General features: G+C 40.0%; 1 protein-coding gene and 3 non-coding genes across 4 annotated transcripts; 3 read left to right on the plus strand and 1 right to left on the minus strand.

The window, feature by feature from the left end:
• The first annotated feature begins 635 nt into the window (after positions 1 to 635).
• LOC127327962 (small nucleolar RNA Z188) lies at positions 636 to 741 on the plus strand. The gene has a single exon (XR_007868878.1). It is a non-coding gene; the product is annotated as a small nucleolar RNA Z188 (small nucleolar RNA).
• A 1,527-nt stretch (positions 742 to 2,268) lies between these two features.
• Positions 2,269 to 2,344, plus strand: LOC127327963 (small nucleolar RNA Z163/Z177 family). The gene has a single exon (XR_007868879.1). It is a non-coding gene; the product is annotated as a small nucleolar RNA Z163/Z177 family (small nucleolar RNA).
• A 6,604-nt stretch (positions 2,345 to 8,948) lies between these two features.
• On the plus strand, positions 8,949 to 9,058 carry LOC127327961 (small nucleolar RNA Z188). The gene has a single exon (XR_007868877.1). It is a non-coding gene; the product is annotated as a small nucleolar RNA Z188 (small nucleolar RNA).
• A 1,759-nt stretch (positions 9,059 to 10,817) lies between these two features.
• Positions 10,818 to 12,663, minus strand: LOC127304690 (uncharacterized). Its single transcript, XM_051335301.2, has 7 exons — positions 12,507 to 12,663; positions 12,383 to 12,431; positions 12,103 to 12,243; positions 11,553 to 11,786; positions 11,372 to 11,411; positions 11,194 to 11,291; positions 10,818 to 11,096 (listed from the first exon to the last, which is right to left on the minus strand). Exons 1-7 carry the CDS (start codon positions 12,584 to 12,586, stop codon positions 11,079 to 11,081), a joined length of 660 nt encoding a protein of 219 aa, XP_051191261.2. The 5' UTR covers positions 12,587 to 12,663; the 3' UTR covers positions 10,818 to 11,078.
• Positions 12,664 to 13,915: the final 1,252 nt, after the last annotated feature.

Genomic DNA, 13,915 nt, shown 5'->3' on the forward strand with positions numbered 1-13,915 from the left:
GCGTCTCTGATCGGCCTACGAATCCTCAGTAAAGGAGTATCTACATATCTCTTTCCGTTGCTTTTGCTCAAACATCTTCAGTTTTCTTTTGTCTTCTGGGTTCGCTGGTGATTAAATGTGTGGCTTCCGTGGACTATATAATCAACCGGTGAATCGGTGATTTATCGTGTGGATTCGAAATCCCAGTGTCTCACTACAGAAATAACTACATTTCTCTCTGTTGGTTTTTCTGGAACAGGGTCAGTCTTCTTTTTGTCTCTGGCCGATGATGTCCTACCAAGTAAAATATCTGACCCTAATGATGTCACGCACATTGCGTCTCTGAGGCCTTCTCCTTGAGAGCGTAACATTTCGCACTTTCTTTTGAACAAGTTGCTTTTTCTAACTTCGCTTCGTGCCTGGATCCTTGATGTTGCACACATTGCTGCCAATAATGTAATCGACGTACCAACAAACTACTAATCGGTACTGTTCAGTTGGTTCATGTAACGAAATCATTGGTGTTGTGTTTGATCTTTAAATTCAATGCACCTGAAATTTCCTTCCTATGTTCAGTTGACCCTTGTCTTTCTTTCTCTTTCTCGATCTGTTGGTCTGGTTCTGAAGTATGTGATTATTTTTCTAGTTTGATTCTGGTGTGCTGATGATGATCGAAAGGCATTGGTAAATTCGATGAATGCACTTGTGCACACCAGTGTGCAGCTATAGTGACATCATCTGGGTAGTGTATCTGAGGCACACACACGCATGGTGCATGCCTGCATGGATTCTTGCTATAGTCCGAAACTTAATTTTCCAACAGTCTTCACCACAAATATTGTCACTCTATATCAAACTGTTTCGAATCGGTATATCTGCCATGTTGGAGTTTAATTAGTCTATTTGTCCCTTATGCGCTGCCGCAAGGACTAATTTCGAAATTGAACTGAGATTGGACACTCTTTTTCTGCATGTAATCCAGATGACAGTAGTGCTTTTTGCTCACCATTAGTTTTGGACTAATTTCATGTGCAAGGACGATTCAGTTTTCACAAAAGTTTCTTCCTGTGTCTGATTATAGCAGTTTCATGTTACTCCATTGTTTTGCTTAGCTCAAAATATTGTAGTACGCAGTTCCATTTTATCCATCTATTCTGCTGTGACAGTTGGAGCAAAATCCACAAGTTTTGGATTTGGTTTAACTAACCAGCTTGAGATTGCTTTGTTGGTGAATGGTTTAACTCAAAATTTTCGAAAGTCTTAATTTCTTTTATTTGGGGATCTTTTGTTTCAGGCCAATGATTACACATACAATCCAACCTTGAGCCAATGGGCTGGTATGATAACACTTTTCCATCACCATATGAGTCCTGAAATACGAAATTTGCATAAAGCTGCCTGCTGCAAATCTGTGCTATTAGATATTTAATTTAGGTCCACGGCAGATTTCTTGCTCTGTCGAAAGAATTTCACCTGTTTTCTATAAGGAAGTTATGCACTGCTGATAACTTAACACTAGTCTCTTAGAATTGGCCAAACACTCATCTTGATTATGATTATTTCTCTCTTCGTTACAGTTTGTTGGGCAGTTAAACAATTGATTTCATATCTGTGTTTACAATTAAAAAAAAAAAGTTTGGGATGCTCTAGCAAGCATGTCAGAATTACAGTTTCTGTATTAAATTTCTGTCTCCCGTTTCCAGAACTCTTTCCCCTGCGTGTGTGCTTAGTTTATTTCAATCTCTCTGGCCAATGATGTCTAAATGAATAAGTAAAATATCTGGATCGCTCCATGAGGAAAGCTTTTTCGTAGCTGAGGCCTTCACTGTTTGTTCAGCACCGGGAGTTCTTAACCTCTTTTTAACTAATTATACTTATCTAGTCAGTTCACTACTGCAGTTTCTATCGTTCAAACTTTTGCCCTCTTCTAGTATAATAATAACTTCGACCAATAATTCTCCCCCTGTTTTCTCCTTTCTGTCTGACTAAGTAAAATGTTTTTCTGACCCTCTCTTTGCGGACAGGGTACATTGCTGCATCGAGAGCCTTTTTTCTGTGAATTGTCCTGAGCGGTTTGATGTTATGTGAAATTGCATTGACACCACTGAGACATGGAACTTTGGTAGTTTCTGTTTATACTTCTGACGATTAAGTTACGTTTCTGTTCTTACGTTTCTGCACTCTTCAGCTCCAGCTCTTAAACTAATTGAATCAATGGGGTCATTTCTCCATGTAAACTTGTCAAAGCTCTAGTGAGGGAAAGATGTATGCAATTTTATTACTCTCTCATGGCCAGTGATGGTCGTTGAGTTGTACTGACACTCCTCCTTGAGCAAATGAAGTGCAAACTAAAATTCTGAGGCCTATTTCTTTGACTTTGTTATCCATCTCAGCGATCTCCTTTCTTTCTATATATCGATTTCGTATGTCTGACTTGACTGATTTCTACTAATCTGATAAATTCAGTGTTTATGGCGTTAGAATTGGGTTTTATGGTCCTACAAACTGTGGTAGTAGAACTAATGGTTTGACTCCCTGATCTGGACGATTGATGTTCCTTTTGCGTCTCATAAGATCCTGACCAGTTGTTCGTCTTCATATGTCATGCAGCTCTTCCCCTTTTCTCTTTCTTGCTTCTTTTTTTGCCCTGCGATGAAGAAATTGTTACTGCGTCCATGCAGTCTTCCCTTACCTTTTTTTTACTCAGTCTGTGCTCTATTCTAGTACTACTAATTCTGTGCCTAGTCTTGTGGATTGGCCGGTGATGAGGGTTCTTTGGACTACTTAAATGAGTTGCATGAACTGACCTATGGCGCACGAATGTACTTCTGAGGCTTTCAAATCCCTTACTTATGAAGCAAATACATTTGGCTCTCTGTTTGTTTTGCTGAAACATCTTCAGTGTTCTTATGTCCCAGGCCGATGATGTCTCACAATTGCATGTTATTGTTTTTTTTTTCCGATTACAGCAGTTTCATGTACTACCTCTGTCCATAAATAGATGTCTTAGATTTATCAAATTTTCGATGTATATAGACACTATTTAGTGTATAGATACATCCAAATTTAGAGAAGTATAAGACATCTATTTATGGATGGAGGGAGTATTTCTTTTGTCTTGCTTAGCACAAAATATGCGGTTTTGACAGTTGGAGTAAAATCTACACATCTCGGATTTGATTTAGGTATTTTCACTTGAAATTTTTTGGGAAGTCTTGAACTCTTGATTTCATTTATCTATGTCTCAGCGCAGTGATTACTGGTAAAGACAAAACCTTGAACCAATGGACTAATTTGTTCATTGATATGAGAACACTTTTCCATATAACTATATATGAGGCCTAAATAGTAAGGTATTATTTGACCATGTCCTGCATACAAAAGTTGGGTAAAATTTCCTGCTGCAGGCTGTGTTATAGGAGTTGTAAACTATATATGAGGCCTAAATAGCAAGGTATTATTTGACCATGTCCTGCATACAAAAGTTTGGGTAAAGTTTCCTGCTGCAGGCTGTGTTATAGGAGTTGTAATTTAGGTCCACAGCATTTTTTGTCGATCTGTAGCAAGAATTTCACTTGTTTTCCAATAGGTAGTTACGGAAGGCTCAAAAGTTCAAATCTACAGCATGTTAGAAATATGAAAGGAAAGGAAAGGACGTACCCAGTGCTGAGAGCATGTTAGAAATATGGCCGAACTTATTTTGAAAATGAATGTATCTCTCTTCACATTTTTGAAAGCTCTCTAGAAATGGCATTTCTTATCTGCTTTTCATGAAAAATGTTTGGATTCTCTTGCCAGCATGTCAGAACTCTGATCTTGATAATATGGCTGAACACTTATTTTGAAAATGATTGTATCTCTCTTCACATTTTTGAAAGCTCTCTAGAAATGGCATCAATTTCTTGTCTGCTTTTCATGAAAAATGTTCGGATTCTCTTGCCAGCATATCAAAACTCTGATCTTTATAATATTTAATTAAAATTTACAGTCTTATCTTTAATCCTTTTTCTCCATTTGATCTTCCATCTAAAGCTTGTTTTCTCTGTGCTTGTTCTACCTGTAATGACTAGCAAACCACTGATAGCTGCTGCTCAGTTGGTTCATGTGTATCAATCAGTACTGACTTTTTGAGGCATCAATGCTGCTTCAGTTCTGCAGCGTTTTCCTTTGAACAATTGAACTTCCCCGCCTAACCAGCATTACGGCTTTCTTTTGAACAATTGAACTCCATAATTCAACCATGACTGTTCCCCAGCGGCCGATCATGTGAAACACAGTTCAAAACTGAACTAATGGAACACCCATTTCAACATTTAAACCACATTTCCGCTGAGGTCATTGATCAGAATACTGCTGTATGAAATTTTAATTTGTTGACAACATGTATTATTATCTTTTGTTAAATGCTGGCTCACAATTAATTTCCCTTGCCTTGCTTAGCACAAAAATTTTGGAGGTTCTGTTGACCACTGGAGTACACTTTCTTCTTTTACATTTTCCGTGTTTAGTTTCTCTCATGTTTCCTGAATTCTTTCCCCTATATTTTTCTTATAATATCAAAGCTGTATACATCTTCTTCTAGATACGGATGTATCTACACCCTAAAATGTGCCTAGATGCATCCATATTTAGACAAAATTGTGACACTTATTTTAGAATGGAGGTGATATTAATTAAATTTACAGTTTTAGTATTTCTCCAGCAACTGCAACTTGTGTTTCTTTTTCTCCATTTGATCTTCCCAGCTAATGCTTTTTCGTTATGTGCTTGTTCTGCCTCTAATGACCAGCACATGATGATATTTTTGTACTCCTTGATAAACCATGAGAATGTGAATTTACCTCTGATGCTCAGTCCCAATGGATAGTTTCTTATTATGATACTAATTTAATTCTTTTATCAAGCCTCACTTAGGCCATTAATGGGAATGCTGATTTTGATATGTTTTGTTAGTGAGTTACACTCTAGCAGGACATCTACATAAGTACTGTATTGTTTTTTCAGTTGCAAATTGCTGATATTTGTTGTGCGTGCACATTTTTGACATTTACCTTTGTGTCGACTAACTTTGAGGATACTTTCATATTGTTTTGTGTTTCTTTATTGTTGTATTTTAAGTCCTTGGGATTGTTTCTCGCAAATGATAACAGTACAATTACCACGTGGGTAGTGTGGGATCAGCACTTTGCTTTTGTTTCAACCCCATGACTAAAACACAATCCAACCTTGAACAATGGTCTGAAATGTCCATTTGCCATATTTCAACATCTTGTAATCTGTGGTTCAAATTGCAAAATCTGCCTACACTTGCCTAAAAAATTATTGTGGAGATTTTTTTCCCATTAGTGCTTAATGTAAGAATGCATTCTTTCTTTTGATCCTGCTGGTATTCTATATTATTGACTGCTGTTTCTAATTGTCTTTTCTGAAAGAACTGGTTATAATCATGGATTACTCATGTCTCATCTAAAGCTCAAAAGATTGTTGTTTTAGCTATTCTTTGGCTTGTGTGTTCACATGATTATGTTCAAATGTGTAAAATAGGATGGTGCAAGGTTCACTAGATTTATTATGGACATTGTTTTTCACAAATTTTCTTTAAATGTTTCAACCAATATGTTTTCCCTTAAATTGTTGGTATGAATACAGATTGTCCATTGCCTTGTCAAAATTTCTGGGTTGCTTGCACTGATTTTTGTTCTTAGCTCTATCACATTTCATGGTGCTTGCAGATGTGCTAGATGTCAAACCTTTTCTAGTCTTATCGTTATTAAGATCAGAAGCTGAACTAAATTGCATCTGGTGCACTATTTGTGTGACTAGTGAGGATGCCCATATGATGTTTCTAATCACCACCCATCTGAAACAAAGCTAATGTTGCACTTTTGATGTTCTGATGGGCTAACTTGCATTGACACTCATTTCATTGTTCTTTAGTTGACCACTCTAAAAACAGTCTGATCCAGTTTTAAAGTCAGAAATTTATTTATCTCGTTTCTCTGGAACAAAAGTGTCAGGCGTGGCAACCTTAACGTGTGCCTTGCTTCAAGAAATAATCCGAGGCCTTCTTTTTGGGGTCACGAAGAACCAGAAACATCACTTTGATCTCCATCTATCACTGCTGTGTTTCTTTCTATATAACAAATTCCTATGTATAACTTGTTGGATTTTGACGATGCTATGACTGCTTGATCCTTTGGGGTCTGGCGACCAGATTCATTTCACAAAAGCTGAGACTGCTTTTTTTTTTTTTTTTTTTTTTTTGAACAGGGGATGGTCCCGGAGGGACCTAGAAGCTTTCATTGATCGGTGGCAAGTTTACAAAGAGGACCACAAGGAAAAATGAAATTACAACCAGATCCAAACTATTTGCACTATGGACCCTGAAAGATGAACAGGAAAAGCCATCGGGTCCGGCTCCGTCACCACCGCATCGCCATGTCGCAGCGCAGCAAAGATCCTCGCCGCCGGGGACTGTACCACTTGGGACGAGGCTCCAGGAGCCAACTGAGCTGCAACAAAGGGGCCTCCGCATCGGCATAGCAGCCTGGAGGTTGTTGATCTTCGCCTTCAATCGTCGGCCAAACAGAACCGAAACCAACAGAAGGGGAGGGAGTGGTCGCCTGCCGACCTCCTTGAGCGGCTGCGGAAGAATAGCAGCCGAACTTTCACTCCCGGGAGCAGCTTCCAAGCTCCCCTGCTGCAGATCCATGCGCCCAGCAGCAAAAGAAAGGAAATCCCCATCTTCCCCGTCCCCTTGACGAGCAGAGAACGAGATCTCCAATCCTTGGCCATGGACACAAAATCCACCAAGAGCCACGAGCTTATTTAAGAAGCCCCGGCCAGATCCGCGCCTCACCATCGTCCTCCATGGACGCCAGCAAGGAGAAGGACCTTGCCTCACTCCGGCGCCGCTCGCAGACGCCAAGAGAGAGCTTCCACACGGCATCTTGCCAAACTCCACAAGGGAAAACACAACAACTAGACAAATACTAAGCCTAATACTATAACCGGCGCCATCCCTTTGCCCTTGCCGCGCGGCGTCGCCGGCGGAAAGAGGTCCGGTCCGGCCCGGGAATGCTGTGGAGGAGACCAGAGAACGAGGCTTCGAGAGAGACCCTGAAGAGAGAGAGAGAGAGTCCAGCTGAGACTGCTTTTATTTTGAGCTTTTCTTGAACTGAACAGGTGGTGTTCGTCTCCATATGTCCCTTCAATACGCTCCTCCCCTTTTCGACTGTTTAGCCCTATGCTGAAGATTCCTCCGCTGCACCCAAGTGCTTTGCTCTGACATGATCGATAATTGTCAGATCCGAGCTCGCTTGGAGGCTCGCAGCTTATAATTTTAAGTTTTATGCTTTCCCTTTTCCCATTTCTCGTTTGGTTTTGATCATAATCTGTTATTTCTTTAATTGTGTGCAGTACTAACATTTCTGTCAATGCAGTATTTGCTTCTATTTCTTTCTTAAACTCAGTATTTGCTGTTATCTGGTACTAACTTCGTATCCAGTCATGTGGATTGGCCAGTGATGAGCCATGTGGGTTCTACTGACTACTCATGTGAGTTGCATGAAGTGACCAACGGCGCACGAATGTGTCTGAGGCCTACAAATCCTCACTAAATGTGTATCCACATTTCGCTCTCTGTTAGTTTTGTTGCAAAATCTTTCAGTGTTCTTTTGTCTCTGGACGATGATGTCCTACAAAGTAAGTAAAATATCTGACCCAGATGATGTTTCACACATTGCGTCTCTGAGGCCTATTCCTTTTGAATAGCGTAACATTATCTTTTTTTTTATGAAGCTCTATTCTGCTTTTGCTTCATGTCTGGGTGCCAATGAAAGGGCTATGATGCAACACAGTTCAAAGTTGAACTAGTTGGACATTTTTTTGGCCTATTTTCAACATGTAAACCACAATTCCGCTGAGGCCCTGGATTAGAATACTGCTTTCTGCACTACTAATTTGTCAACTGCACATGATAATGATTCTGTTTCAGATTCACAATCTTTGGATCGTCAAGGTATCAATGAATGCACACACACATGTTGATATCACCTGCATAATACATCTGAGGCACAAAATCAAGCATGATGCATGGATGATCTTGCTATAGTCTGAAACTGTCTTTACTCCAGAATCTCATATTTTGAGATCCAAATTCTTTTACTCGATTTGAATCGGTACATCTCCTTGGAGTTTAATTAGTCGATTTGGCCTTTATTGTGAAGGACTGATTTCAAAATTGAACTGATGGTGTTAACATTTGCAGTGAGTCCATTGATGGTAATACTCCTACTGCTCTTTGAATTATTAATTTGAGATTATTTATCTCTCTTCTTCACATGAGTTCACATGAGGATACTGCTCCTTGAATAGCATAATATTTAGCTCTCTTCTTCTCTTTTTTGCTTCATGCCGTGCTGCCAATGATATAATGGACATATCTACAAACCACAAACTATTCAGCTGGTTCATGCGTATCGATCAGTACAATTTCTTCATTTTTTGAGGTGTCGTTCAGAAGAACCCACTTCTTCACTTCAGACGTGATTTTCTTCGATGGTGCACTGCTCTCTTGAAAAACTTTACTGCATATACTTCTCCCCACTTGCTAATTTTGACAACCTTGATACTTTATATCTTTAGACAAGGCTGATGATGTGAAAAACAGTTCAAAATGTAAACCACAATTCCACTGAGGCCCTTGATGATTGTCAAATGCTGATTCACAGCACATGATTATTTTTTTCGTTTCTGATTCACAATCTAAGGATCTGTGACCTTATCTTCTATGGCTGGTCGAGTATTGTAATTTTTTTTAGGAAACTTTGTACTTGTTGTTTTTAATCTTTAGCTTTGATGCACCAGTAATTGCTTTCCTCTGTTCGATTGACGTATCCCTTTTCAATCTTTCCCATTCTCGGTCTGATAGCCTTGGTAATATGTGATCTTTTTCAAGTGCTATTTTGGCATGCCGATGATGACTGTAAAGCATCAGTGAATTCTGGATGGATGCGCTTGTGCACGGAACAGTGTGCAGCTCTGGTGATATCACCTGGATAATACATCTGAGGCATGCATGCATGGTTATTCATGCTATAGTCTGAAACTTAGTTTCCCATCGGTCTTTACTCTAGAATGTCATATTTTGAGTTCCAATTTATTTTACCCTACTTCAAGGCCGATTCAAATTGGTAGATCGGCTTAATTAGTCTATTTGGTCTTTATGTGTTCCGATCAGGACTGATTTTAAAATTAAACTTGTAAACCACATTTACATTAAGGCCATTCATGAGTGTACTGCTTTTTGAAATCTTGTTTTACTGTAGATCATTTTCATGCGTTTTTAAATGCTGATTCACAATTTCACATGAGTTTATTTTTTCCCTGTGTCTGACTATGGCAGTTTCGTGATTTTCTATTGTCTTGCTTACCTGAACAAAATAGAAGTAGGGATTTAAATTTTATCCATCTATTCTGCTGTAATAGTTGGAGCAAAATCCACAAATCTTGGATTAGGTTTAGGTAAACAGCTTGAGGATTACTTCGTTGGTAACTCTTTTTACTCAATTTTTTTGAAAGTATTTCTTTCTCTCATTACTGTATCTTATGTTTCAGGCGAATGATTACAGGTACAATCCAAGCTTGAACTAATGTGCTAATTTGGTAAGTGGCATGATAACACTTTTGCTGTTTTGCATGACCATATGAGACCTAATTTTTTGTTACATAATTCTGCTGCAAAGCTGTGCTATTAGAGGTGTAATTTAGGTCCGCTGCAGATATTACTCTCTTACATTGGAAGTTATCTAGGAATGACACTTAACCAATTGATTTCTTATCTGTTTTTTCCTATAAAAAAAGTTCATCAAAACTCCTCTGAGATTTTCGTTGGTTTTACTTGATACTCCCTCCGTTCCATATTAGTTGTCACTGTACCAATCAGCGACAACTAATATGGAACAGATGGAGTATTACTTAATTAAAATTTACAGTCTTAGTATTTCTGCAGCAAGTGTATCATGTGTTGACTATTCTACTACGACAAGATACCAGGACAGCTGTTTAACAACCAAATGAAGATAGCCAAAACGAAAATGTCAAAGCATGAACACATGGCAAACAAAAGCCAAGAAACACCTACTAACAATGTCATTAAGCAAAAATTATGATAAGATGTTCTGTTCTGTGGAGAAGCAGTATTCCTCTCACCAGGTTGCAGCAGCTGAGGGGCACAAGAAAATTTGTGTTTTAGAAGTGCAATCGTTTCTCCATGAGGAAGCACTGGTAGCCAGCTTCCTTGGAGATTCGACAAGTCCAAGAACTTCACTATCAAATCCCTGTATTTGGCATGAGTTCAAGTGGGGTGGTTGAACTTGTGCATTTGAAGTATCTTGCAAATGCACATGACCACTGAAAATCAAGAATTTCCTACAGTTGGCACTCCCTTGTCCCTTCAGTTCACAAAAAAACTGTTTTTGGACATCTGTAATGTCTCCAAAAGACAATTTTGGCGAAAATGTAATCTCTTTTTTAAAAAGTACAAATCATGTTATGTGCCAAAACTGCATTTCCGACCTTTTTTGTCCATGAGATGTTGTATGTCCGATGTTTCATTTTTTGCATGTTTCTTTTTGCTGAAAAAAAGTGGAAGTCGGTAGGGCACATAACATATGGGGTAAATTAGTTGAAACATCATTTATTAGGTTAGAATTCAACCTGGATGTTTTCTAGAGAATTTTGTGGCAATACCAATTGGGATGGCTGTCTCTTTGTAAATCAGGTTAGAACTAAATATGTTACATTGACGCTGGTGGGAGTAATTTTCCAATGCAGTATTTGTCAGAAAAAAATATCCATTCCATTGATAATTGTTGACAACAACATACACATGATGTAGGAAGTTTACTAAAACTTTCCATTTCTCAGTACATAGAGGCAATAAACAACAATCCCATTATTCTGAAACCTAATAATAAGACCAGCTCACATACTCTGAAGGAACCAAAGAGTAATTTCAAACATCAAAGTAGCACTGGTGGAACCTGGAGTGGTTAGTCCTGAATTACAATAGTAACTTCTGAAACGAATTGAGGCTGTCATAATATCTCAGACACCTGCATCACAAATAAATTCATTTTAAACCTCAAGAGCTCACTATATGACTAACAAAGTAACAGAATGAAGAGTAAGTGTTAAAAGAAGCATATGTACATGTATTGGCATCTCTGCAATCACGAATCCACTGGTTTCTTCCAGAGACTTCAGAAGAGCTACCTCACCACCAACCACCATATTAATCACGATTCCATCTGTACCATCATAGACTCAAAATACATCAAATAGAGCAACACTTTCAATAGGTGGATCAATCAAAAATTGTTAAAGGTACCTGCTGACAAGCATGCTGATATACGTCTTAAATAAGCTTCCTGGATAATTCAGATGCATACATCAGGTAAGATAAATGATCTAGAAATTAGAATGCATGGTGCACGATGTGAACTGCATAGACGCATGATAGTTAACAGGTCCTAAAGGTAATAAAACAAGAAAAATATGAGATAACTCACCTTCTTTGTCGGCAACTCATAGTTTATCAGCACACGAGCCATAAGTGGAGCCTCTCCCATTGCCGCTGAAGGCAAGCAAGCATCTGTTACTACTGCAATGCTTAGCTTTGAGACCAAACTTTCGAGCTTGGGACTTCCAGCAATATCAGTGTTTTCAATCTGATTGCGCTGTATTGCTGCCCGGCGAGATTTCTCAAGAACAGAAGCACGCTCAGCTTCAGCCTGATCACTGTACTGTTGCACACAAATCCCACAGATTGATATAAGTAACTAGCAAAAGTAAGTTCATAGCAAGGATCATAAATAAGCATGAGAACCTGAAACAATGTTCATATAAGGGTAAACAAGAAAATATACGCAATTGCATAATCATAATTCATGTCATATCGTCACTTCTATGATATGCACCATTTGGGCTGTTAGTTGTTCAATTCTTCAAGAGAAAACATGGATATGATTGAACATCATCATCTCGGGAATTATGATTATGCAACAACAAGGTACCATAAAATTTGGCACTGAAGTTGGCAGCCAACCAAATTGATCATACCAGCGGTGATGAGGACGCAAAGGGGAGGTTTGCAACAGCAGCACAGACGGCATCGAGCTCATCCCGGGATGAAACACATATGGAGATGGGCAGAGCGCCGTGGCGATCCGAGAGAACTCCTAAGAGCTCCAACAGTGTCCTCTGCGCCACGGAAACAATCACAGGTTCATAGGAATCAAAATCTGGTTCAATCCACTCGATCCGTGGATGCTCCACTCGGCACAGTTGTCATAGGAGCGAAACCCGAAATGCACGGCTACAAGGATGTAGGAAGACGCACCATCTTGAACTGGAGGCGGTCGACGGCGAGGTAGAAGTGACGGCCGGCGCTGGTGATGTTGAGAGGGTTAATTAGTGGGACGGAATGCACATGTGATAAGAAGATCAGGGCAGGGGATTCGCACCTGGAGTGGGCTAGCGTCGTGGCAGGGGAGCTTGGTGATGCCGGGGCGTCGGGGAAATCGGCGGCGGACGAGGACCTCATCGCGGCCGGAGAGGAAACCGAATATTCCTCAGCAAGAACAGCTCCGGATCGGTCCGACCGAGAAGAGAAACAGAGCATAATATCCAGTGACAAGGCCCGGTCCAACATACAGCCCATTTCATCGTTCAGCCCAAACGAATAGGAGTGGAAGAATCTCTATTTTGAAGTCGACCACGAGTGGTTGAAACTTGCGGTCGCATCTTTCTTTGGCTAGCCTTTATTACTACAGAGTACTTCCTTTCATCCACCTAGAAAGATATTTTCTTGCAATCACATGTACTCGGGGCTCTCACTTTGAGGTAATTGCACCACAGGTACAAAAACTTGCATCTTATGTGCATTTTCATACAACATCTTCCAAAACGTGTTCCACTCATACAACAACTTGTCCAAAATGTGCATAGTTCATACAATTGAATGTGGTGGCGACACGTGGCAGTTTGGAGGCGGGAGAGGAAGTTTTGCATTGCAACGTTTGACAAACTGAATAATTACGAAGAGGTCCTCCCACCTCTCTGTATAACGAGCACGCGGAAATCACGCGCACGGACGTAGCCTTCCTTCTTTCTGTTCGTCGTGGGTGGCGAGGACGCAGCCGAGTTCGTGGGCGGCGGCGGCGGACATGGCGGACGATCCACGCCGGCGAGAGTGGCGAGACGAACCTCCGCAGTATGGTACGTCTCGTGGCCGTCCTCGTTTTCTGTTTCTCCTCTTCTTCTCCTTGTTTCTCCTCCACGGCCATGGATTTTCGTGGGGCCGATCTAGCCATGTGTGGACGATTAGCTGCGCAAAATCAGTGGGAGACGTCGTTGTACTGCTTAGGGATAGGTTTGGGGAAGCTTTTGGTCAAGATGGTAGGTGTTCATGTGAGGCGCCATTCTTCTGTTGATCGGAAAAGCTGCGATTTTGTGTGATGAACAAGTCCAATCAGCTCGGACCAATGCTTCTATTCCATTGGTGTTATTGTGTTTGCAACAATGTAGCAGTAATCCATCTAGTTTATGCAGCTTAGGTCCAAATCGAAGCTGCACAAGTTAACTGTTTAACTGTTAACTGAATTTTAACTGCAAATGTAGAGGTGGAAAAGCTGCCATTTTTTATGATGAATAAGTCGAATCAGCTCGGACCAATGCATCTACTCCACTGCTGCTATTGTATTTGTAACAATGTAGCAGTAATCCATCATGTTTGCTGAAGTTTATGACCAAATGGAAGCTGCACAAGTTAACTGAATTTTAACACTTGCATTTTTAACTGAATTTTGACACTTCCTGCAGATGATCCAGACAGATTTACTGTTGAGTTTGAGCACAATGGGTTTTTCTGTGG

The sequence above is a fragment of the Lolium perenne genome, chromosome 1 (genome assembly GCF_019359855.2).
Source record: "Lolium perenne isolate Kyuss_39 chromosome 1, Kyuss_2.0, whole genome shotgun sequence".
NCBI lineage: Eukaryota > Viridiplantae > Streptophyta > Magnoliopsida > Poales > Poaceae > Lolium > Lolium perenne.